Source organism: Vombatus ursinus, unplaced genomic scaffold (assembly GCF_900497805.2).
Source record: "Vombatus ursinus unplaced genomic scaffold, bare-nosed wombat genome assembly UNPS02014832.1, whole genome shotgun sequence".
Classification (NCBI taxonomy): domain Eukaryota; kingdom Metazoa; phylum Chordata; class Mammalia; order Diprotodontia; family Vombatidae; genus Vombatus; species Vombatus ursinus.
In genome coordinates this window covers 33,803,835-33,827,153 of record NW_020954610.1, presented here as the reverse complement: position 1 = coordinate 33,827,153, position 23,319 = coordinate 33,803,835, and the positions used below count along the sequence as shown (strand labels likewise).

The window sequence follows — 23,319 nt, the reverse complement described above, 5'->3', positions numbered from 1 at the left end:
TTTTTTTTTTACTTTATTTTTCTTGGGAGTTTTGTATGACTGCACATGTATAACCCATATCAAACTGCTTGCCTTCTCAATGAGGAAGAAAATAAGGAGGGAGGGAGAAAATTTGGAACTCAAAAAATTTTTAAATGACTGTAAAAAACTGTTTTCACATACAATTAGAAAAATATTTTTAAAAAAAATGATATGTAATATAAAATAAATGTTACCATTATTTGTAAATAAGCTGAACTAAAATCTTTTCCAGTAAATTCAGGAGTGAAACAAGAATGTCCATTATCATCACTTCTATTTGACATAGTATTGGCTATTTCCAAAAGACAAGAAAAAGAAATTCAGAGAATAACCACAAGAAAAGAAACAAAATAATCACTTTTTGCTGATGATATATTATACTTAAAGAACCCAAAAATGTCAAATTTCATTAGATTTGCAGGATAGAAAATAAATTGGCACAAATCATCAGCTGTTCTATAATACCAATAAAACTCAACAGAAAAAAGAGAAAGAGAAATTCCATTTAAAATTACTCATAATGCATAAAATACTTGTCAGTCTACCTTCCAAGGTACATATAAGTACTATGTAAATATAACTAAATACTGTTTACAGAAATAAAAATAGAATTAAATAATTGGAAAAATATTAATTGCCCATGAGTAGGACAAGCCAATATAATGAAAATGATAATACTAACTAAATTAATTTACTTATTCAATGCCATATCAATCAAATCATCACACAATTACTTTAAAGGACAAGAAAAAAAATAACAGTGAAATTCATATGGAAGAAAAAAGGGACAAGAATTCCTAGAGAAATAATAATGAGAAAAGGGAACAAAGGGGGCCTGGCAATGTCAAGTCTCAAACTACATTACAAAATAATAACTACTGAAACATTTTGGTACTGGAGAAAAATAAGTCAGTCTATCAATGAACATATATTAAGCACTAATAGATTGATCAGTGGAGCAGATTAAGGACACAACACATGGAAGCAAATGGATCTAATACCCTAATATTTGATAAACAAAGATTCTAGCCTGGGATAAAGACTCACTATTTGAGAAAAACTGCTAAGGAAATTGGACAACAGTATGAAAGAAAATTACATTTCTACTAATACTTCCCAGCTTACATAAAATTAAGTTCCAACTGGGGACATGATCCAGATATGAAATATCACATTGTAAACAAATTAGGGAAACATGGAAAAAATTACCTATCAGATCTCTGAATAGCAAAAAGTTTCATAAAGAAACAAGGAATAGAGAAGACAAAATGAAATATGATAAAATGGATTATTTTGATTACAAAAAATATAAAAGTTTTTACACAAATACAATAAAGCTATGATTAAAAAGGAAACAATTAACTATGGGAAAAAAAACTCTTGCAGCAAGTCTTTCTGATAAATATCTCATTTCAAAGATATATAAGGAATTCATTTAACTTTATAAAGATAACTGCCATTCGCCAATTGATAAACGGTTTAAGGATATGAAATTACAGTTTTCAAGGGAAGACACCCAGGCTCTTTAGAGCTATGTGAAAAAATGTTACAAATCATTACTAATCAGTGACATAAAAAAAAAGAACCTAATAAAAAGTGGCAACAGTATCATACATGTTAAATGGTTAAGAAACACATAAATACAGTTAATCCTCAACTTTCACAGGGGTAAGGTTCTTAGGAAACAGAACGAAAGTCATAAACGTGGATGGTGATACACTGAATTTATGGGAAATAGGGAGTTAGGTTCCCACGACCACCACAAACTGTAATCTTCCACTAGAGATTGCTGAAAATACACTTTTCTATATATAATTCTTTACAAGACACATTAATTCGACAATATGTACTTTTCCTAACACAATAACCACGCAATAATCCATAAAATATGGAGAAGAAGGGCAAGGCTGGACTGGACAGTGGCAATGTCAGAAGAACCCAAGGTAAAAAAGGGATGAGGTAACCCCTACCATCTTCATTTTCCCTTTCAGCTCTGTGGTTGAAATGCTCCCTGATGAAACTGATACTGTACCTCTACTACATGTAGTAGGCCAAACCCAACAATGGCTGTTTTACAAAACTGAAATGAAAGGAGACACTCATGAATCATTTAACAAAAGGTTTACTGGAAATCCTTTGAGAAAAGGAAGGTGAGGAGAGGGGTGGTGCCTTTAGAGATCTCTACCCAGTGACTGCTTCCCTTCTTCTGTAGGGGCTGAGTTTAGTTTCATCTTTTCCCCAACAACAAGCCAACTTCCAACACCCATTCCTACATAGGAATTGTCCAGTGACCACTGAGTATTATATGAGCAGCAATGTCAAAAGGTTTCATCAGTTCCAGATTCCAGTAAGTAAAAGACTGTACCTATACTTGGGTAGATCACTGCCTACTTTCCTGGTGTATACTATGCTCACTTGGCTATCACTATGGGGGTCTATACCTCTGCCCATTTCCTGTGGGATCTTATACCACTTACTTGCTTGCTGACAACGTAGCATATACCGCTAACCACTTTGTCATGATCTGAGTACTGTACCTGCCCCCCAATAACACAGAGCATCCAGCACTAGGAGCTGCCACTGTCTCCAAACCCTAGGCCCGGGCCATAATGCTGCCACTGTTGCCCATGTGGGATACTACTGGGGCCTGACTCTGATCCTCTGCTAGAAGAAGTGCTGTTACTGCTGGGTCTTGAGTGCTGCTCTCTTGTCCTGGGCACTTACACACCTGTACTGTCTCATAGTACAATAGGCCATGATATCAGATTCCTAGCTGGTCCACCACATTGATGAAATCAAGACTAGACATACAGTATGGCTCAGGAAACTCCTGAGTCTGAGTTCTGGTCAACTAGTCTAGGGCTTGAGCTTCTCATCTTATCAGCGACCAGTCTTTCTGATATAGGAAATTCGTCTTCTGGTCATCCCCAACTGAGGAACCTGGGATCTTGCCATCTGATTTGCTGGGGTTAGCAATGTATAGCTAGGCTAGCCATGTACAGCTTAGGACTGCTCATCCAAATTCAACGAAAGAGATACAAAGCAAAAGCAGCAGCCAGAGAATCCTCTAAGCCAGGCCTCTCTGTTCTAGCTCCAAGGTGCAAGCAGTCAACATCTTTGCCAGGAGAGGCGAAGACAATTAAAGTCTGTGCAGGAGCCCACTCCAAAGGCACTCATCTCTTTCTGGAAATTCCAAAGAGTGAGTTTCAGTTCAAGAGTGAGAGTTAATGATCTCCTTTTGAACTTGTATATTTTTGATGCAGAACCCCTCCCTTTTTCTAAGCAAATCAACAAGGGTTGTTGTTGATATATGTCTGTGTCTGGAAAGATCTCTGGGCTAAAGAATTCTTTTCAAATGCGTCCCCCAGTTCCTTGTACCAAAGAGTTCCAATAAAATACAATTGGTAATTCTCAATGGCTTCCCAAATGCCATATAAAAAGTTCCGAGAAGTTCATTCAATGCAGTTTTCAGAAAATCCCAAGATTAAAGTTTCTAAATGGCACAGGGCAGGCCCCTACCACATCCAGTGAGCCCAGAGACTACTATCATCACTAAATACTACATACAAGAATTATACAAATTCAACAAACTAAGGCTTACCACATTTAACATCTTCAGGACACAGTTCTTAAAGACAAAAAGCACATTCACATTTAGTTTCGAGTCTCTAAGTGCCCACAGTTTAATCTCACATCTCCCTGAGGTGATGGGGAAAATTCCTCATGATAAAAAGCCACCAACACCACAAACACATCCTGGGTTCACCTTCTTCTGGTGAAAATTGGATCAAATTAGATCAGCATCATGGTATTAATAAGATCACAAACCCAGTGATACAGTCCTCAACTCATCGAGTTACGTGGTAACAACTTTGCCTGAGTTTGAAAAAGGGGCACAGGAGAAATTTAAAGGCTCCTGATCAGCATCTTTTTAATATTATTTTGTTCATGCAATAAGAAGAAAACATTTAAATGTCTGTTTGGAAGTCACTGTAGTGGAAATGTTTTTAGTTTTAAAAATTAATTTCACTGTAAAAAGGAAAACTGACACAAACTTTTACTGTAGAAGAAAGTCTCACCACTTTCTCAAATAAAATAAAAAAATAATTATGGGAGAAGATGTGTGCCAGTTAGGATTTCTAACTTCCTCTTGCAAGTCCCCTTTTCAGGCTCAGGGTTAGCTGTTATATTTGTACCTCTGATCTTGGGAACAGACAATCAAATCTCTCCTGAAAGCTACTATTCAGGTACAGCTTTTATTTATTTCCTGTATACACATAATGATAGTTTCATTTACTGTTCTCAAATATTAGAAATTGTGCTGTCTAACCTCAATGCCAGAGAGAAATGAAGAGTCAGACATATAGCAAAAAATGCACAATGCATTTTGGTATTAATTTCATCTTTTAAAAAAGTATTGGGGGGTGCAGCCAAGATGGCAAAGAAAAGGCAGCAACTTGCCTGTGCTCTCCCCAAACTCCTCTGAACACCTTTAAATTATGCCATAAAACAATTCCTAGAGCAGCAGAACCCACAAAAGGACAGGACGAAATAATTTTCCAGCCAAAGACAACTTAGAAGATCAGCAGGGAAGGTCTGTTGGCACCTGGGTGAGAGTGGAGAACAGTCCGCACCAGCATAGACCCAGCCCCAGCAAACCACGAACAGGCATCGTGAGTCACTGAAGCAGCAGCAGCAGCAGCTGCCGCTTCTGGAACTCTTAGCCCACAGACAGTAAGGGGTTGAATAACTAGTCAGGAGATTACAGCGGTCTCTTTGCAAGTACTGAGGCAGGACTCTGTTGCTTTGCCCGTTCTCAGATCCAGGTCATGGTGCTGGGTGGCAATCCCTTGGCAGGGAGGAACACTAGGAAACCAGAACTTGCGGCCACTGTGGAGCCACTTGTGGTTACAGTTCCAGGGCAGAAAAGAGTGCTTGTGGTCATGCACAGAACAGAGTACAGGCCAGGAGAGTAGTCAATATCTCTCCTGAAATCATACCACCTTGAAAGAACTGGAAAACTTATAGGTTCCTAGAAGTATTTCTGAAAACAGCTGTACAAAACCTCTGAAGCTTGGGACAGTGCACCCTCCACCCTGGAAGCAAAGTCCCACTTTAACAAAGATTTAAAAGTCAAAAGAAAATGAGCAAACAACAGAAAAAAATTCTGACCATTCAAAGTTATTATGGTGACAAAAAAGATCAAAATACACATTCATTAGAAGATAACAAAGTCAAAGCTCCTACATCCAAAACCTCCATGAAAAATATGAATTGGTCTCAGGCCATGGGAGAGTTCAAAAAGGATTTTAAAAATCAAGTAAGTGAAGTAGAGGAAAAATTGGGACGAGAAATGAGAGTGATGCAAGAAAATCATAAAAAACGAGTCAACAGGTTGGTAAAGGAGACATAAAAAATACTGAAGAAAATAACACCTTATGGCAAATAATTGGAAATTGAGGGGATGCTCATCAATTGGGGAATGGTTGAACAAGTTGTGGTATATGAATGTAATGGAGTACTACTGTGCTATAAGAAATGATGAGCAAGTGGACTTCAGAAAAACCTGGAAAGACTTGTGTGGACTGATACTGAGTGAAATGAGCAGTAGCAGGAGAACACTGTACATAGCAACAGTCACTCTGTGTGATGACTAACTGATAGACTTAGCCCTTCTCAGCAATGCAAGGATCTAAGACATCTTCAAAGTCTCATGATGGAAAATGCTATCCACATCCAAAGAAAGAACTATGGAGTTTGAATGCAGATTGAAGCATACTATTTGCTCTTTTTTTTCTTCTGTTTTGTTTTGTTTCCACTCTCTTGTGGTTCTTCCTATTGGTTCTAATTCTTCTTTACAATAGAATTAAAAATGTCTAAATAGGAATGTACATGTAAGAATTTTCTCCATTATTAGAAGGAGTAGATATAGACAGTGGACACAGGTGTGAATTGAATATGAAGGGATGATATCTAAAAAAAAAAATAAAATTAAGGAGAGGGGAATGTCCTGTGAGAAAAGGAAAAGGAGAGGTAGAATGGGCTAAATTATGTGACATAAAAGAGGCAAGAAAAAGATTTTACAGTGGAGGGGAAAGTGGTGGATGTGAGGGAGTGTGAATGAAACTTACTCTCATTATAACTGGCTCAAAGAGGGAATAACATACACACCCAATTGGGTATAGAAATCTACCTTATCCTACAGGAAAGTAGGAAGGGAAGTAGATAAGAGTTATAGGGTGGTGGTGATAAAAGGGAGGGCATATTGGAGGAGGCAATGGTTAGAAGCAAAACACTTTTGAGGAAGGTGAGGGTGACAGGAGAGAGAGAACAGAATAAATGGTGTAGGGGGAGATATAATAGAGCAAAATACAGTTAGCAATACTAATTGTAAAGAAAATTTAAAGCAAGTTTCTCTGATAAAGGCCTCATTTCTATAGAGTGCTTAGTTAAAATTATAAAAATAAGAGCCATTCTCCAACTGAGAAATGATCAAAAGATATGAACAGTTTACAGATGAAGTAATCAAAGCTATGTATAGCCATATGAAAAAAGGCTATAACTCACTATTGATTGGAGAAATGCAAATTAAAGCAATTCTGAGGTACTATCTCAGACCTATTAGACTGGCTAACAGGACAGGAAAGGAAAATGACAAATGTTAGCAGGGATGTGGGAAAAATGAGACATTAATGCACTGTTGGTGGACGTGTGAACTGATTCAATAATTCTGGAGAGCAATTTGAAACTATGACCAAAGGACTATAAAACCATGCATATCCTTTGATCTAGTAATACTACTACTAGGTCTTTAACTCAAAAGAGATAAAAAAAAAATGGAAAAGGACCTCTGTGTACAAAAATACTTACAGCATCTCTTTCCTACTGGCAAAGAATTAGAAATTGAGGGGATAACCATCAACTGGGAAATGGCTGAACAAATTTCGGTATGTGATTATAATGGAATACTACTGTGTGCTATAAGAAATGATGAGCAGGATGCTCTCAGAAAAACCCGCAAAGAATTACATGAGCTGATGCAGAGTGAAATGTACTATGTACAAAGTAACAGCAATATTGTAAGATGATCAGCTGTGAATAACTTTGCTATTCTCAGCAACATAATGATCTAAGCCAACTCTGAAGGACTTATGATGAAAAAATGCCATTCATCTCCTGAGAAAGAACTGTGTCTGAATACAGATCGAAGCACAATTTTTTAACTTTCTTTATTTTTCTTGAAGGTTTTTTTTTCTTTGGTCTATGTTTTCTTTTATAACATGACTATTAATGGAAATGTTTTGCATGACTATACATGCATAATCTATATCAAATTGTTTGCCTTCTTGGGTAAGGAGGTGGGGAAGGAGGAAGGGACAGAATTTGGACTCATAGTTTTAAAAACAAATGTTAAAAATTGTTTTTACATGTAATTGGGAGAAAATAAAATACTAAATATGTTCAAGAAAAAAAATATTGAAATTTGTTATGAATGTATGTAAGACAAAAATATATTAAGATTTAGTATTTAATAATTTTTGCCCCAAGGTAAAACCTTTCATCTGACTAGACTAACTTCAAACGGTGAAGTATTTATATAATTAGACAATAACTTAATCTACATAATAAGTAGATACATCATTTACCCCCAAAAATATTTGATAACCATTACCAATGTCTGAAATCAAATCTAGTTTTAGGAAAAATGTTTTGATTATAGCTGTGAACTAGAAATAGGAAGCAAGTCAAACCACTGGCATAACTAGTCCCCAAATTATACAGAATTTAGATTAAAATCAGTAATTCCAATTCAATGGAAGGAAAAACAGTTACAAAGCACTATATGTTTTTATTTTCCTTTCACTACTGTAAAAAAAGACTGCAGTTTGAAAACTTCTTTGTAGTCAAATGACTACTAACTTATGGCTATCACTAAATAAGGACTACAAAAAAATTGAGAAAACCAAGTTTTCATGCTTAAGAACATAATTTATTGACTACTTATTACTAAAAAAATTTCAGTGTCAAGTTACAGAATAAGCAGCAAACTTAAAAGTGCTAGATCTTCAACAATTCAACACTTCCTTTCTGGAGGAAGCTATTTAACAGGAATCATAAGATTTCCCATAAATTCAATTCATAATCATCATAAGAGATATTATAATTGTATACTATGCTGCAATTGTACATTTAAATTATATTCCAGAGACAGATCAAGATTCATTTAATTCTAAGAGCTAACTGATTATTCAAAATGCCTTGTATATTACATTTCATCCATTATAATCCTGCTTTACATTAAATAGTAATTTAAGACATTCAACAAAAATTGAAAAATATTTTTAATCTCTTACCTTGGCTGTGAGGTCAGATCGTTCCTGTAACTTGTATGTTTTGGAGAAAAGAAGTCTGATTATCCAGAGAATTAGAATTCCTTCCAAAATAAGGTGGTAGGCAGGAGCCTGCAAGTCCAAACAACAAAACTGTAACTACATTAATTTCTAAAATAAAATGAAATTTATTATTCTCAGCTGTACTAATGATTTTCATTAATTTGTGTGTTTCCTTAATTTTATTCATTTGTAAGTAAAATCTGCAAAATAAGGAGGTTGAACAAGACAACCTCTAAGGTTCCTTCCAGGTTTAGATCTATGATACTACAAACTCTAAACACTTCAATTTGGGATCTCAAGACTTCTCAATTTTAAGACCCACAAAAGGAGGGAAAAGAGATTATTTTAGAGACATCTCCCTGATGCTGGAACCATTTCCCTGGTTATTTTCATTAGAAATTTCCATTTACTTCCTATATTTTTCAATTCTGTTTCCCTGAACTAGTGGTAATGCTCTACCACCCTGGTCCCCAATTCTTTTAGAGCAAAGCATAAATAGAACACTTTTCTCTGGCAAAAAGATTATCCAAAAGAGAAAGTTATGGCTATTCAGGAAAGTTGTCAAGTCAAAGACAAAAAACCACTGTCCTAAGTCTCCACAATCTTTTTGTTGATGTACAAAGACCTTAATTGTACTGCATGAAAAGACATGAATCACGATCCGTATCAACATCAAGAACTTTCAAGTACGAAAGCATTATATATAAAATACAGCAAGGACATGAAATGGAGTTATAGGCAATGGTAACATTGCATTTAGGGAGTAATGAATGTGTAATAAAGTTGGAAAGAGACCAATGGGGCCTTGTTGTAAAGGTTTCTCAATAACAGTGAAATTCATATTTGCTTCTAACGGCAAAGGGAGTCACTGGAGTAGGAGTTAGAAAAGCATTTTGGCAGCTGTATGAAATGGAGTAGGTTGAGATCAATACGAAGGCTATCCAATAGTCTAGGCAAAAGGTACTAAGGGCCTGAAGTTAAGTTATGGTTGTGTCAATGATTAGGATGTACAGGAGTTGGAGGAGTTAACCTTAGTGACTAGAAGGATGACGGTATCCTCAGATGAGGAAAGAAGAGTTTGTAGGGAAAATACTATTTTTACTATTTTGTACTATTTTAGGCATGTCAAACTTTGAGATGCCTAAAGAGACATCTTAAATTCAATATGTCTAAAAGTGAAATTTTTCATCTTAAACCCTCCACTCTTCCAAACTTCCCTATTTCCATCAAGTGTATTAGAATCCTTCCATCTTAGGTTGTAATCTCAACATTATCTTGGACTCCTCATTCTCCCTCACTTTACTTATTTCAATGAGTTGCCAAATATCACCATTTCCACCTTCACAGCATCTTACATTCTGACCTTCTTTCTAGTCACACAGTTATCACTTTATTTTAGGGTCTTTATTACGCCTTACCTAGATTACTCCAACAACCTCCTACTTGGGTTTCCCTCCTCAGGTATCTCATTATTCCAATCTATCATACACACTGCTGCCAATGCAATGTTCCTTAAGCTCAAATCTGATCACTGATTACTTACTTAACCAAGGCCAGTGGCTTTCAATCTCCTGTAGGGTCAAATTTTATAAAGTCCTGTTCAGCTTTTAAAGCCCTATACAACCTGACCCTAGCTTCTTTTTAGCTGCACTGGTTTCTCCTTCCTCTCACACTCAGCAATCCAACCAAATTGGCCTTCTCTCTTTTCCTTACACACAACAACCCATCTCTCTACAATGGGATGGGCCTTTGCTCCAGATGTCCCCCCACTCCTTTATTTCCAGCTCATGGAGTCACTACTTTCTAAGCATCATTTGCATAAAATATTTCCCAATCCACCCTTCCTCCCAAAATACCTTGTACTTAGCTATTTTGTAAATATTATTAGTATTTATTAATTTCATGGTTATGCTGTATGTTTTTATGTGTACTTGTCTCCTCCATTAGAATAGGTCACTTAGAATAGTAATTGTTTCTTTCTTTGTACTTGTGTCTCCAGCGCCTAAGGTTTGATTCACAGTAGGTACTTAATAAATACTTGTTGATTTATATGTCTAATAGGTAGTTTGTAGAACAGAAACTAAGGCTAGATATATAGATCTGGGAGTCATCTACATAAAGAAAATTAAACCTATGGAAACTGATTAGATCATCATATGAGTGTGTAGTAATTTAGAAAAAAAAATAAGAGAAACAAAAAAAAAATTAGAGTGTAGAGAAAGAGAAGAGAACCTCTATTTCTTCTGCTCACATACTATGCTTTATATACTAAACTTCCTTTAAAAGTAAAGTCAAAATTTTCATTTTACATGCCAAGTTCATGTAAGTAATACACTAGACTGGAAAGGGAAAAAAAAAAAACCCTCTCCCTAAGCTGCTCTGTAAATTGGTCTGCTACAACATGATTCACTTTGGGGAATAGGACACAGCTACCTACTGAGGGCTATTAAAATTACTCAACAACTTTAGAATTCCCAAACTATGATTTCGAGCTGGCAGATTTCTGAAAATTAGCGCGAATCCCAACCCAAAGAAAAATGAGGCAAGCAACAAGCCCAATAAAACAATCTGGATCTAGAACCAGACATCAAACACTCTTCCACCCTCAGGGAAATTACATTCTCTCTACCAATTTCTTTCACCCAGACCAAAGATCATAGGAGATATATTGTCAAGCCAAACCTTTAATGAAAGTGATCAAAGAACAAATAGTGGAGAAACTTAATTATTTTCTCTAAATTGCAGTTCATTATATTCTTACTATTGACATATACATACATATCAATCCATCTAAAATTACTTATTAAATTAATGTAGGCCACCACTAAAGTAAGAGGGAGGTCACATTCATGGCTTGTTTTGCAAGAGACTAGATAAAATGCCACCTATTTTTCCCAACAGGCAGAAGAATTTTCTTTCAAACGTAAAACAAAAATTCATAAAACTAAAGTACAATCTTAGAATCAGTTAACTAGTTTTCAATATTCTTCCATATTTTTCTAGTTTAAAAAACAAAAACATAAAAGTTTATTTTTTCCACTTTCTAAAAAATAAAGCCTCGTCTTCTTTATTTCAAAATCCCAAATTATCCTGCTTTTTTATGTCTCCAAAAAAGAAATTCCCGTTCATACCATCATTCTCTTCCAATTTTGGCTCCACTTCTAAAGATCCTCTTTACCCTCAAACCCATTTCCTAGTTATCCTACCTCCCCCACATCCGGCTAATCTTTCCTTTTCCATTTTATCACTGGTTACATCCCCTCAGATATCTTCCAAATCTAGCTTTTACTAGATCTCACCCCCTGAATCCTTAATTTCTTCCTCGGGTAAGAATTTTTTTTTTTGTCTTCGAATCTTGAATGCCTAGCATAGTACCTCTGCACCAGGCAAGCAGTTAATAAATAATAATGCTCGTCGGATCGAACTGCTTTCCAGACCACCCCTCTACCTCAATTCCCTTAAGATCCACACACTCTTCTTCCCCCCTGCCCCCGCCTTCACTACACCCTAACTGGCTGAAAGACGTCCGACTCGGCTGCCAACCTCGCTCATTGGTTAGTTTCCTTGTCAGTTTGCTAAGACCCTCCGCCTCGGGCCGCATGCAAAGACACAGTTCAAAGAGCCGGAAAAGGGCTGGGTGGGCAGAAGTAACGTTTCTCGCGCCTTCCTTTTTTTTTTGCCCAAGATCCACGTATACCTCCTGGCAGCATCTGCAGGGGTGTCGGACTCAGAGGGGCTCACCTCATACAATGCCTGAACCATCTCCACCAACACCCACTGCTCTCCAACCATCGCCATCGCCGACAGGAGGGAACTTCCGGGATTGTGGAGCGCCATGACGTAAGGGGCGCATAACGAAGCGCGCCGGGCGGGGCCTCTGAGTGCCGACGTCTTCGTTCCCTTTCTCCTGGGAAGACTTTGGGCTGTTTGAGCGGTCATGGGGCAGCCCAACCTTTAGAAACGTGTTAGGATTGCGCTGCAGTCGCTTCTCCCTCGCAGCTTTAGGAAAACCAGGCGAAGGGCAAGTAGATTCACACAGATCATGTCTTTACATTTGGATGTGTACCCTAAGTAAGTTCACCGCACGGTTATTTTAAGGTTATTTATCCAGGAAGAGAATAGACGTCCTCAAAAGAAGCATTCTAATCTTAAACCCAGAGGAAGGTGTTTTTATTTTGTTTTGCTTTAACGCCTAAAAACGCAGCATTACACATTTCCCCAAACATTTTTTTTTTGTTGTTCTCTCCCCAACCCTCATTGTTTTAGGCACGGTTTGCAGACATCCTTAGCATGGAGGATACAATCCTCTTAGGTTGTGCTGTCATTTCACATGCCATTTCCCTGGTGAAGGAACCTCAGATATCTGCTCCTGCAGCCCTTCCCTGAATGCCCTTTCCAACAATACAGATGTTCCAGCCTTGCAGGGAGACTTCCAGTGATAAAGAACTCTGCTCAGTAAGGCAACCCACACCATTTCCCAATGGCTGTAATTTGTAGGAATTGCTTTGCTAGACTGAACCAAAATCTGCTTAGCTGTAATTTACCCTCATTGGTCCTAATTCTGCTATCTGGGACCAATCTCTCCCTACCCTCACTCTCCTACCCAGAATAAAAACTGAATTCCTATTAGTACTTAAGTTATGAAAACGTTATATCATACAACTCCATAAGATAGGTGCTACAAATATTATTACGATTCTACATATGAAGAAAAGGCTCAGAGAGGTTAAGAGGCTGAATCACAATGCCAGTAAATTTTGAAGGCCATCTTGACGCCATCCAAAATTCTCCACCAAACTGATTGCCTATCTAAAGAAACCTTAAATCCCTATTCTAGATTACTCTCTGTTGCAGGATGTGGATTGTTAACACTATGCAGGAACTCTATGTAGGGAATATATGTTATTGGCAGGGTTAGACCAGTATCTGTCTCAATGTGAGTGGCATCTTGTAGTGGAAATACCAGTCAGTTAATAAATAAGTACTTGCTGTGTGCCAGACATTTAAGCACAGGTGATATAAAAAAGGTAAAAGAAAGGCCCTGCTGTTAAGGAGCCCTCAGTCTAGTGAGGGAGACCACATGCAAACCTCCAAGTACAAACAAGTTCTATTGAGGATGAAATTAGAAATAACCAAGAAAGAGAAGGCACAAAATAAAGGGGAAATTGGGAAAGACTTCCTAATTAGAACATCTAATTAATTAGGATTAGAGCCTAATTAATATTCCTGTTAGTGTTTTTATTAAACAGTGGAGTTTTAGCTGGGATAGAAGGAAACTGGAGATGGAGATAAGGAAGGCGAATACTCCCAGCCAGAAGGAAAGACTGTGGTAATACTTTAAGTCAGAAGATAAGAGTGTAAACCACAAGGTAAACCATAAGGAGACCAGAATAACTGGATTACAGATTAATGGGAGTGGGAGGTGAGGGACATAGTAAAGTGTAAGAAGATTGGGAAGATGTAGGGGGATGTTGGGAAAGGCATTGAATGCCAAATAGAATTTTACTTTTAATTCTGAAGATGATAGGGAGTCACTGGAGTTTATTGATTAGGGGGAGGAAATTGCTATATTATTTTTTAATTATTGATTGAGAACTGTATCTAATCACTGGAATAAGTACTTAGGAATTAATTTGATTTAAAAGACAATTTGACTATATAACATTGGAATCTATAAGATGGTTTAATTTTTTTATAAGAGTAACTTCCTTATTTTTCTGGGCTTCAGCTTGGACTCTTGTGCCAGATTTAGATTGGGAGATGGGTGATGAATCTCTGGAGTCATAAGGTGTCCTGCCTGGCCATAAGTCAAGAGTTGCTTTACACTGGACACAGTTAACACTGGAGTTGCTTAACACAGAGAATGTTGATTAACTCTACTGTCAGGAATCTTGGAAATCCCCTCCTGTAAATCAGGGTAAATATAAGCCCACCTGTCCCTTTACCAGCTGTATCAAAGACTGCTCTGTCTGCTCTAAGTCATCCCTGGCCTTTGAGGGGCTCAGGATGTCAAGTTATTAGCAACTACTAGCTTTGCTAAATAAATTGATGATGTTTGGAGACTTCGTGCCTTAGTTTCTTTTCATTGCAGATTTTTATCAGGACAGTTGATGACCCCAGATGGGACCTGAGTGAGGGCCTCCAACCCTGCAACTTTCTCTCAGAAGAACTTTTAGAGGACTGTCCCGGAAACTGGACTCCCCTTTAGGCCTCAAGCTTATTTTCTCTGAGCAAAGGTAAGCCCTCCATTGTGCTGGGAATAATTTAATTCCCTTTTGGAAGGCCATTTTCAGGTGAAAGATACCTTAAGTTTCAGTTTTAATTAGTCTCAGTTTTTTCTGTTGCTATACGTTAGCAAAAAGTCTGGAGGAACAGAGCTTTAACCAGCTCTTTTGTCTAGCAGTAACTTAGTTTTCACTTAAGTGGAAACTAGGGAGGAACATTTTGCTAAAGTATCCTGTTTCTGTTTGGGTCTTAAAATTGATTGTGTGCACTAGATTTTTTAGCAGAAATTTCAAAGAAAAACCAAAATTCTTGAAGAACAGCGTGAGGACTGAAGAAAAATTTCTAACACCAACAGTTTCATCTTTATAGTGGCAACTGGCCAAAAAGCAGGACAGCCTGTCAGCTGTAATTTCTCCTTTCTTTTCACATTAGAAAAATTAAGAATTGGCCATTGAACAACCTCACCTAAAACAAATTAACATGCCCACGGTTGCGTAAAGGGCCCACTTGTGTAAGTGTCTGTCTTATCCGTGCCTTGTGTTGATCTGTGCTAGCAAGTGTTTTCAAGTGTTTGTGTGTTCCTGATAGCTCAACCAAGCTTCTTCTCTTGGTCTGATCAGCTAGGGGAAGATGACTCTAAAAAGGTGAAACTTTCAAAAGTCTTCAGAATAAAAGACAAGTCTCTCTTTTCCTCTATATTTTCAATGCCAGCCACATTGGAAGTTGCAGAGATGAAACACAGGTACAAAAACTAATTAGCAACTAAATTTGTTATTTCTACTAAATTTCTAAATGATGACTTGAATGTTTTTATGAGTATTTTGTAAAATTTGTAAAATCTGATGAAAACAAAAATTGGTAGATCTCTGTTAGAGGGATTCAGTGAAGTTCAGAGAAGTGTTAAGATAAGAAGAACTTAGGAAAATGGTACAGGAAAAGTTAAGAGTAAAATTTCTGTGAGTTTAAAAATTCCATTACTCACAACTTAAAATGAAATAAGTTTGCTATTCAACATTAAAGCAATGTGTTGGAAAATTAAAGATTGAGATTAGATTACTATCGACTGCTCAAGTCTTAGTACTCAGCAAGAGCAATCACTTCCAGTTTTTGATCAGCAGAATACTTCCAAAGCAGTTTCACTTGGCTAGTCACTGATTCTGAAGTTTTTGGGTGCCGCCCGTAGAATTGGTTTTGACTTCAGTGTATAATACAAATTCTTTAAAAGGTATACTTAAAAACTGTACTGAAAGGGAATGATAAATTTATTACTGTATGGAAATGTGGTTTGTTTTTTTTAGAACGCAGAATAGGAAAATTTTTATTTATTTATTTATTTTTTTGTTTGTTTGGAAGGGGTTTATTTGTTTTCAAAGAATGATAGAGAAGAATGAGAGGCTGGGTAACATGGTAGATTAAGAATGAAAACATTTTCTTATGGCAGACATTTCCATTTCATTTTTACATTTACATTGGATTATTCTAAATACTCCATAGTCCATCAACTACAGATATGGGATTATGATTCCATGATCACCAGCCACCAGTTTGGTGCTCAGATCACAAGGTAATGGAATTCTGAAATGGATCTCTAATGTCTCTCAAGGAACTGTAGTTTACGTAAATCAGCATTCTTAGGTTCCTTTAATAGAAAAGGTCTATGGAAAATATTGGTACAATTAGTGTGGTTTAGTGTTGGCAAACTAGAAAATAACATTTTAAAAAATATAAAGTGCATCAAGGTAATCCATCCAGTGTCCACCTATCAATGAAAAATGATGGAGCTGCCTTCTGAGGCCCCCTAAGTGCAAGAGAAAAAGACTGATGATGATTGACTGACCACTGTGAAAAAAGCAAACCCTCTTAACTAAAAAATTCACTGACCACATATGTAAAGTTAAGTATTCTAAAGCACCATGACAACTCCGAAATGTCATCAAAGGCATTATCAACTAAATTTCCTTTGCTCGAGAAGAGTGCCAGTTCTATGCCTGAGATGTGATAGAGAGGCAGGTGCTTGAGAGGAGGGTAAGGTTTTCAGTGAGGCTCAAGACTGCAATGATTTTTCTTCTTTCAGTCAAAAGTACTTGGTGGGCAGAATGAACAGTGCAAAGAAGATGAGGCTAGTATGCTTGGAATCAGATCATGTGAAAGCTTTAAGATGTCATCAGCAGGGTCACTTCCTTCCACCTCTGCAAATTGCAATCTCTCCACATTCCATCAGTTGCCGTGGGACCAGCCCTTCCAGTGATCAGCCTGTCTGTATTTGTCTAGGTCATTCCTCAGACAAGGGGCATCGTCCAGTGTCAGGCTTTTGGCTAAAGCCTCCCCAGCTTGGCAGGCCTGCCAGAGTTTATGTCCTGCTGGCATAGCCAACAAAACCCGGGGTCCCCAGTGGACCCAATGCCACAATGAGGCATAGGAGCAGGATTTCAATGGAGGATGTAATCAGATAAGATAAAAGGATGTTTTAAGAAACTTTTGTCACTTGGAGTTGGTAACGTTACTTGAATTTAAGAAATAACAGGATAAATAGCAACTTTCAGGAAGTGTAAATTAAACTTTGCTAAGACAATGCTAGACGTGTTTCTTCAGTTATTTATTCCCTTAGAAACAAAATCTTAACCAGAACTAAAAGATGCCTCTCCTCTGATCAGTTGTAATTGTCATTTTTTGTAGTAAACAAAAATCCCTTTTCAAACAATGTGTATCAAGAAACAGAAACAAACAAGGTTTTTAAAGTTGTATTTGTACAATAAGATAATTATTGGTTTTGTTGTTGTTCTTTTCCAAAAACTAGCAAGTTTTTTACTTAACCTTTGTGACATAAACATTCCCAAGATTAGTTACCTTTCATGTAAACTTAGCTATACTTTAAAGATGAACAAAAATAATGAGAAAAGTAAAATCTGTGGGAAAGAAAGTTGGCCATGTTACAAAGCACACTGATTGCCATGTCAACTCCAATTTTTTTCCCCCAAGGAAGCCCGTTTTATGAAATATTGCAGAAGTGATACTTAAAAGTGAACTGTATTAGGAACTAAATGACCACAGTTCAAAAGCCTAACATTAAGAATACTAGACAAAATAAAATATGCAATTTTTAAAATAAAATTGGAAGAAAATACACAGAACAAGTAATGAATAGTAGAAAATTTGAACTTCTGACTCATGTAATTTATCAAAGATGACTACTAATATTTGAATTTTTAAAGTAATGTTAATAGACTCTGTAACACAAAGACTTCTTTGAGAAAATACTGACCTTTTAAAATGTGTGAAACAACTAAAAGATACTTTGGATCACATGTTGAAAGTTCCATAAGAAGAAAGCTCCCTGGTAAATGAAATGAAGAGATAGTACAGAAGGAATGCCAGGGCATCAAGTAGTAGCTGGAGAGAAGAGGTAAATTAGGAAAACTAAAAAGCACTGTGCAAGAGAACCAGAGAAAGATAATTCTCCCTAGTTGATAGGTATGACCAACCTGTATAGCTATACAGCAAGGAAAAATGACAAGAATTAAATTGATATAAAGATGTCAGGCATATTTAGAAAAGAGGAGCCTGCATTATTACAAGAAAAAAGGAACCACTTAACATATAGGCCAGAAATGGACAGGAGTTAGAGCCCCAAAGAATATCAGTAGTAACATTTAAGTAAAAGGATGTGGCATAAAAAGTACAAGGATGGTAGAGCCAAGAGCTGCCAAAAGAATAGGAAAAATTTTAAAACATGTTCGGTTGCCAAAAGAATAAAAGGAAGTAAAGATGAAATTTATTTGCCCTTCCATTGCTTATTGCTCTTAAACAACCGAACTTAAGATACGAATATTCAGACTCCTGGACTGAAGGTTTATCCCAGAGTGCTCCTAGAGAGAGAAAAGCTTGTTTTAAAATCAGGAAGCAATTGAAAAGTAAGTGAAATTTAATGGGGTTTTCCCCCCCCTATTATGGCTATAATAAGTTAGGGTAAGAAAACCAAAGAAATGGACTTAACTTTTAAGCTTCAGTGATTTAAAAGGAAATAGAGAAAAAATTATATCTTGAGTCCTTCAGAAATTGCAGTTGTCATCAGATATTGTTTTTTTTCCAGTGATGCAATTCCTGTTACCTCTAAAAATATTCCTGTTAGTGTTTTTAATAAAAATTGACACTTTCAGTCAAGAAATTGTTATAATTCAAATCAAAGGATCTTTCTAATGCAAATCATTGTTGACCATTTGACAATGAGGCAAATTTTATTATAGATCATAATGGATAATAATCTGTTTTACTACATTTGTTTTAACTAGAACCAATTGTGACATTCACAATTGTGTTGCAATAGTTGTAATTTCACTATCATCTTTCAATCTGAGGTAGTTTTTAAAAATTAAAGCTTAAGCTAATTGATGATAGTGAGCTTTGAAATTCTGAAAATTTGAAATCCTAGTCATTTATGGCCCTTGTGAAAATTGGCATTTTAAATTGTTAATATTAGTAATTATACAGTTATATTTGATAAATAAATCCAAAAATTAAATAATTAGTGTGATAAAGATTTCTCTTAATTCAGAATCATTAGAAAATTAACTCCTCTTTTCATGAGACAAACCTAAAAACTCCTACAATAACGGAATAACCTACAGTATTGGAAAATATTACAAACTTGGTAAAAGGAGGAGGCAATTAGGAACAAAGATCTTTCACAGTCAAAGAAAAAGTGCTTATATTTACACATTTAAGTACCAGTGTCAAAATGAAAGCTGCTGTTATACAATAGACTATACCATATACAGTAGACTATAAATTGAAGGAGTTGGGTTCTGGCTGATCCACCTGGTCATTGATAAGTAAACTTCTTTGTGAAAAAGATGGATGAATGATTTTCTAGCATAAAAGAGGTTAACTTTGAGAAGGAGATAGGTGACTTCTACTCCAAAGTTATCTGCTTACTAAAAACTGTGAGAAAATACAATGAGGAACCTTAAACTTTGCAGCTGAGCTGAGTGAGTTGTATTTGGGTTTATTTGACTATTACTTATAAAAGCTTCTTAACTGTAACCAATTGTAATTGCTCAAAAGGCCTCAAAGAAATTGGAATGAACTATGTATTTGTAAGCCTTTAAGAACCTAAAAATGTGACATTACTATGATTAATTTTTTTTTGTAATAAAAAACTTGTATTAAAGAGTAAAGAAGTTCACTAAAATGAAGATTAAGTCTATAGACAGTCTTGTATATGATTGGGAAATAAAGACTAGAGGAGTTAAGCAAGTAGAAAAAAGTAAGAGGGTCTTGATGCCACTGAAATAAAAAGATTTGAGGAATTTTTAGAGAAATTCCTCTTTGGTAAGTACTGCATGCCTCTCTTCCCCACTTGATGTAAGATTACAAAAGAAATTTCTTAAGACTTTGAAGGGAAGTTTACCAAATATATATTAACTAACTGACTGATAAAGAGAATATTGTTTCTTTGGCCTGGCTTAAGTAGTTACAGTAAAGACCTTTGTTTAAAAAAAAAAAAAGTAAGTAGCTTTTCCTGCCAAGGTTACAACCAAAAAGCCTCTAGGAGAGGCTGTGCCCTGTATCTGCCTCCTTAAAGTGTACTAGTACAGTTAAATTAGAAAAAAAAAAAAAAAAGAATTGATTTGGCTTTTTGATGATTTAAAGAAATAAAGAAGTGGTTACAGGGAGCTGAGAGTGCCATTATGAATTTTTGAACATGAGCTAACAGAAAGTAGCAAGATCTTGGAAACATTGAAATTTAAACATTATTATTAGGAATTATAAATTTAGATTTGATCTTGTCAATATTTTGTTCTGAAACTACATTATAATTATGGTATATTAGAAAATTTAATCAGTCGTCTATATATGTAAAAAGGGATAATAAATAATAGCCCCCACTTCCCAGAGTTGTGGGAGAAATAAAAATGATTCTAAAGTGTTTAGCTTAGTGAGCACTATAGAAATGTTAATTATTTTTATTGGGTTTTGGATTAAAGTGACATATTGAAGGAAATAAATGTTTTTCTAAGAAGGATAAATTAAGATTTTCTATATCTGCATAGATGGCATTTGAGAAGTTTGCTGTCATTATGTTTAAAAAAACAAAAAACCCATGCTATTCTTTAGGCTTCTAAAGGCTTTCTTTAGGCTTTCTTGTAGTGTGGATTTTGGGAGAATATCAGGAATGTGATTAGAAATGTGAATTCCCCTTGAATTAGGAGAATAAGCTTTTGATTACATACTGTTATGTGAAATTTTTCAAAATTATTGTGAAGTACTATTACAGAGGCTACTTCCTTATTGAGTTATTAAAATGAATGTGATAAGTCTTTGAAAAATTGTAATAATAAAGTGAAGTGCCTTTTGCCTAAAATGTAGAATTCTTATGATTTAATATGAGGTTTGAGGACACTCCCCCCAACAACAGCTGTGATCTAAATTTTATAATTGTTTTTGAGTAAAGTTATAATATTTCGTTGACCATGTGGAAGAACTTATGTTGTAAAAACTAAAACAGTGAATGGTTACTTTGAAATCAACTAAATTGTTGTCATTTTGGCCAAAATAAGTTTTGTATCTTATGAATTATACTGGATTGTTTAAAGAGTATTAAATGTTCAGTGGGTTATATTTTCCTCTAAACTAGCCTCCTAAAGGGAAAAAACTTCAGTCTTACTGTTTACAGCTGCCATGTAATGTAAGGTTGCAAGTGGCTCAAGTAATAACTGAGAAATCAAAATCTAAACATTCTGAAGTACTACAGAAAACAAGCCTCTAAAATTCCTTAAAGTAATCTTTAAGGATTAGCAAAAAAGCCTGGCAATGTGGTAAGCACTGTATAAATGAACTAATGTTACTTCTTTAATTGACTGACTATGCCATACTGGATATCTCTATACAGGGTTTTAGAGTCATTGGATGTGATTAGCAAAATACCAAAAAAAATAGGATAAGTGACTTACTTTTCGAGGTAATTTAAAAATGCATTCTGTTGGATTATGTCATCTGAGTAGTAAAAAGTTTCATGTTTTAAATACATGATGTTGGGTATTCGAAATTTTCCCTTGTATTATGAAAGCTGAGAAAAGTTAAGGCAAATTACTTCCCCTTTTAATCTGAATGCTACTAGATTATAAATGTATCTAATATAATATTACCATATGTTTGAAAACTAGCCATTGTTTAATGGGGTATATTTTGTTTTATATCAGAAAACAATAATAATAACTCACTGTTAGGAGAAGAGAGTAGCCATAACTTCTTAAGAGATCCCTGTTGTCTGTGAGGTTCCTTGCCTACTCAGACTTCTTCATAAGGTCTTACCACCACTGCTGACTGTGTTGTGAAACTCTGTGGTACTACAATTTAATAACTAGGGCCTGTCCTAGCCAAAGTAGAAAAATTTGCAAGTTAAACTTTAAATAATAGTCCAAAAGAAGTCTTAGCATTTTCAAAATAATAAATTAAAAAACACGTTGAAGCAAAGTTAAAGCAATCTAGATATCTTAAAATTCACATTCCATTTCTAAATTAATATCTATTTCAAATTCAAACATACTATTAAAAATATTTGTTTACTGTAATAGATTCCTTGCTTTATTATTTTGAAAATGCAAAGACTTCTTTTGGATTATGAAATAATGTATACAATATACATAGTTTCTCAAACTTATATAAAAAAGTTTTTTGGAAAGGGTACCATATCTGTACTGAATAAAATGCATTGATCATGTAGAGAGTTCTGTTTGGGGCATAATAAAATAACTATAATAAAAAAAATGTAGACTTTATATGTAAACCAAATGTCATGTATTAAAAAATACACCTTTCTATTTCTACAATAAACATTAATGTTAAAAAAAGACCTTTAAATAATAAATGTATCATTTAGGATTATTTGGAAAATCATGAAATTGTATTTGTTAATATTTAGTATGTAGTGAAGCTACATTTTTGAACCAGCTATTCACTGTATATGTGAACTGGTGTTCACTGTATATAAAAGTCCATAATGTAATTATTCTTATATGAAAGACCAATAGAATGTCCTGATACTAAGACATGAGGAAAAATAACAATAACTTAGCCCTAATCTGTTATTAGTGAAATCTTGCTGCTTGAAGAAAAGTTACTTGGGACTTGGCTGCTATTCTAAGTTTTGATTTCAGGTATAAGTGCCTGATACGTCTTCTCGTAAGGCCACTAGTCCATCATTCAAAGGAAATGCCATGTATTCCTGCAGTCTGAGGACTGTGGGTGTCTGTCTCTGGGAAAGTCAAAAGAACAACCTTGAGAAGGTAAAGGTAGGATTCTCTTGACTTTGTTTCCCCATCTTGGTAAACAGGACATTTTCCCTCCTAGGTATACCTGAGCCTGGCTGTGATACCCTGTGGCTCATAATGACCCTTTCTGTGTGATTGGCTGTTGACTATTACCCATACCTGAAATCAAGCAGAATTAAGAAACAACAGTATTGATACTGTTATGTCCCTCCCTTTTTCTCACATAGCAAATGCCATTGATAAAGGCAAATGGAATAATGATAATTCATTTTTTCATTATAATTAACATGAGAGAAACTATATTGGTGAGTTTTGATTGAATAATATATGCTAGTATATGTACTACTATAGTAGTAGTAGTCGTAGTAGTAGTAGTAGTAGTAGTAGTAGTAGTAGTAGTAGTAGTAGTA

General features: G+C 35.5%; 1 protein-coding gene and 1 long non-coding RNA gene across 3 annotated transcripts in view; one reads left to right on the top strand and one right to left on the bottom strand.

Moving 5' to 3' along the window:
• Positions 1–12,262, bottom strand: part of SPTLC1 (serine palmitoyltransferase long chain base subunit 1) — an 87,537-nt gene extending 75,275 nt beyond the window's left edge. The window contains exons 1-2 of the mRNA XM_027839688.1: positions 12,156–12,262; positions 8,376–8,483 (exon numbers count right to left, since the gene is read on the bottom strand). Coding sequence (XP_027695489.1) covers positions 8,376–8,483; positions 12,156–12,251 — 204 coding nt within the window. The 5' untranslated portion in view covers positions 12,252–12,262. The remainder of the gene's footprint in view (positions 1–8,375; positions 8,484–12,155) is intronic.
• A 90-nt stretch (positions 12,263–12,352) lies between these two features.
• The window catches only part of LOC114026075, a 12,763-nt gene continuing 1,796 nt past the window's right edge, over positions 12,353–23,319 (top strand). Inside the window, exons 1-3 of one of the 2 annotated variants that reach the window (XR_003567086.1) lie at positions 12,353–12,485; positions 14,506–14,650; positions 22,796–22,924. This is a non-coding gene — a long non-coding RNA (uncharacterized LOC114026075). Of the gene's footprint in view, positions 12,486–14,505; positions 14,651–22,795; positions 22,931–23,319 lie in introns of both variants that reach the window. The other variant, XR_003567087.1, reaches the window with a different exon arrangement.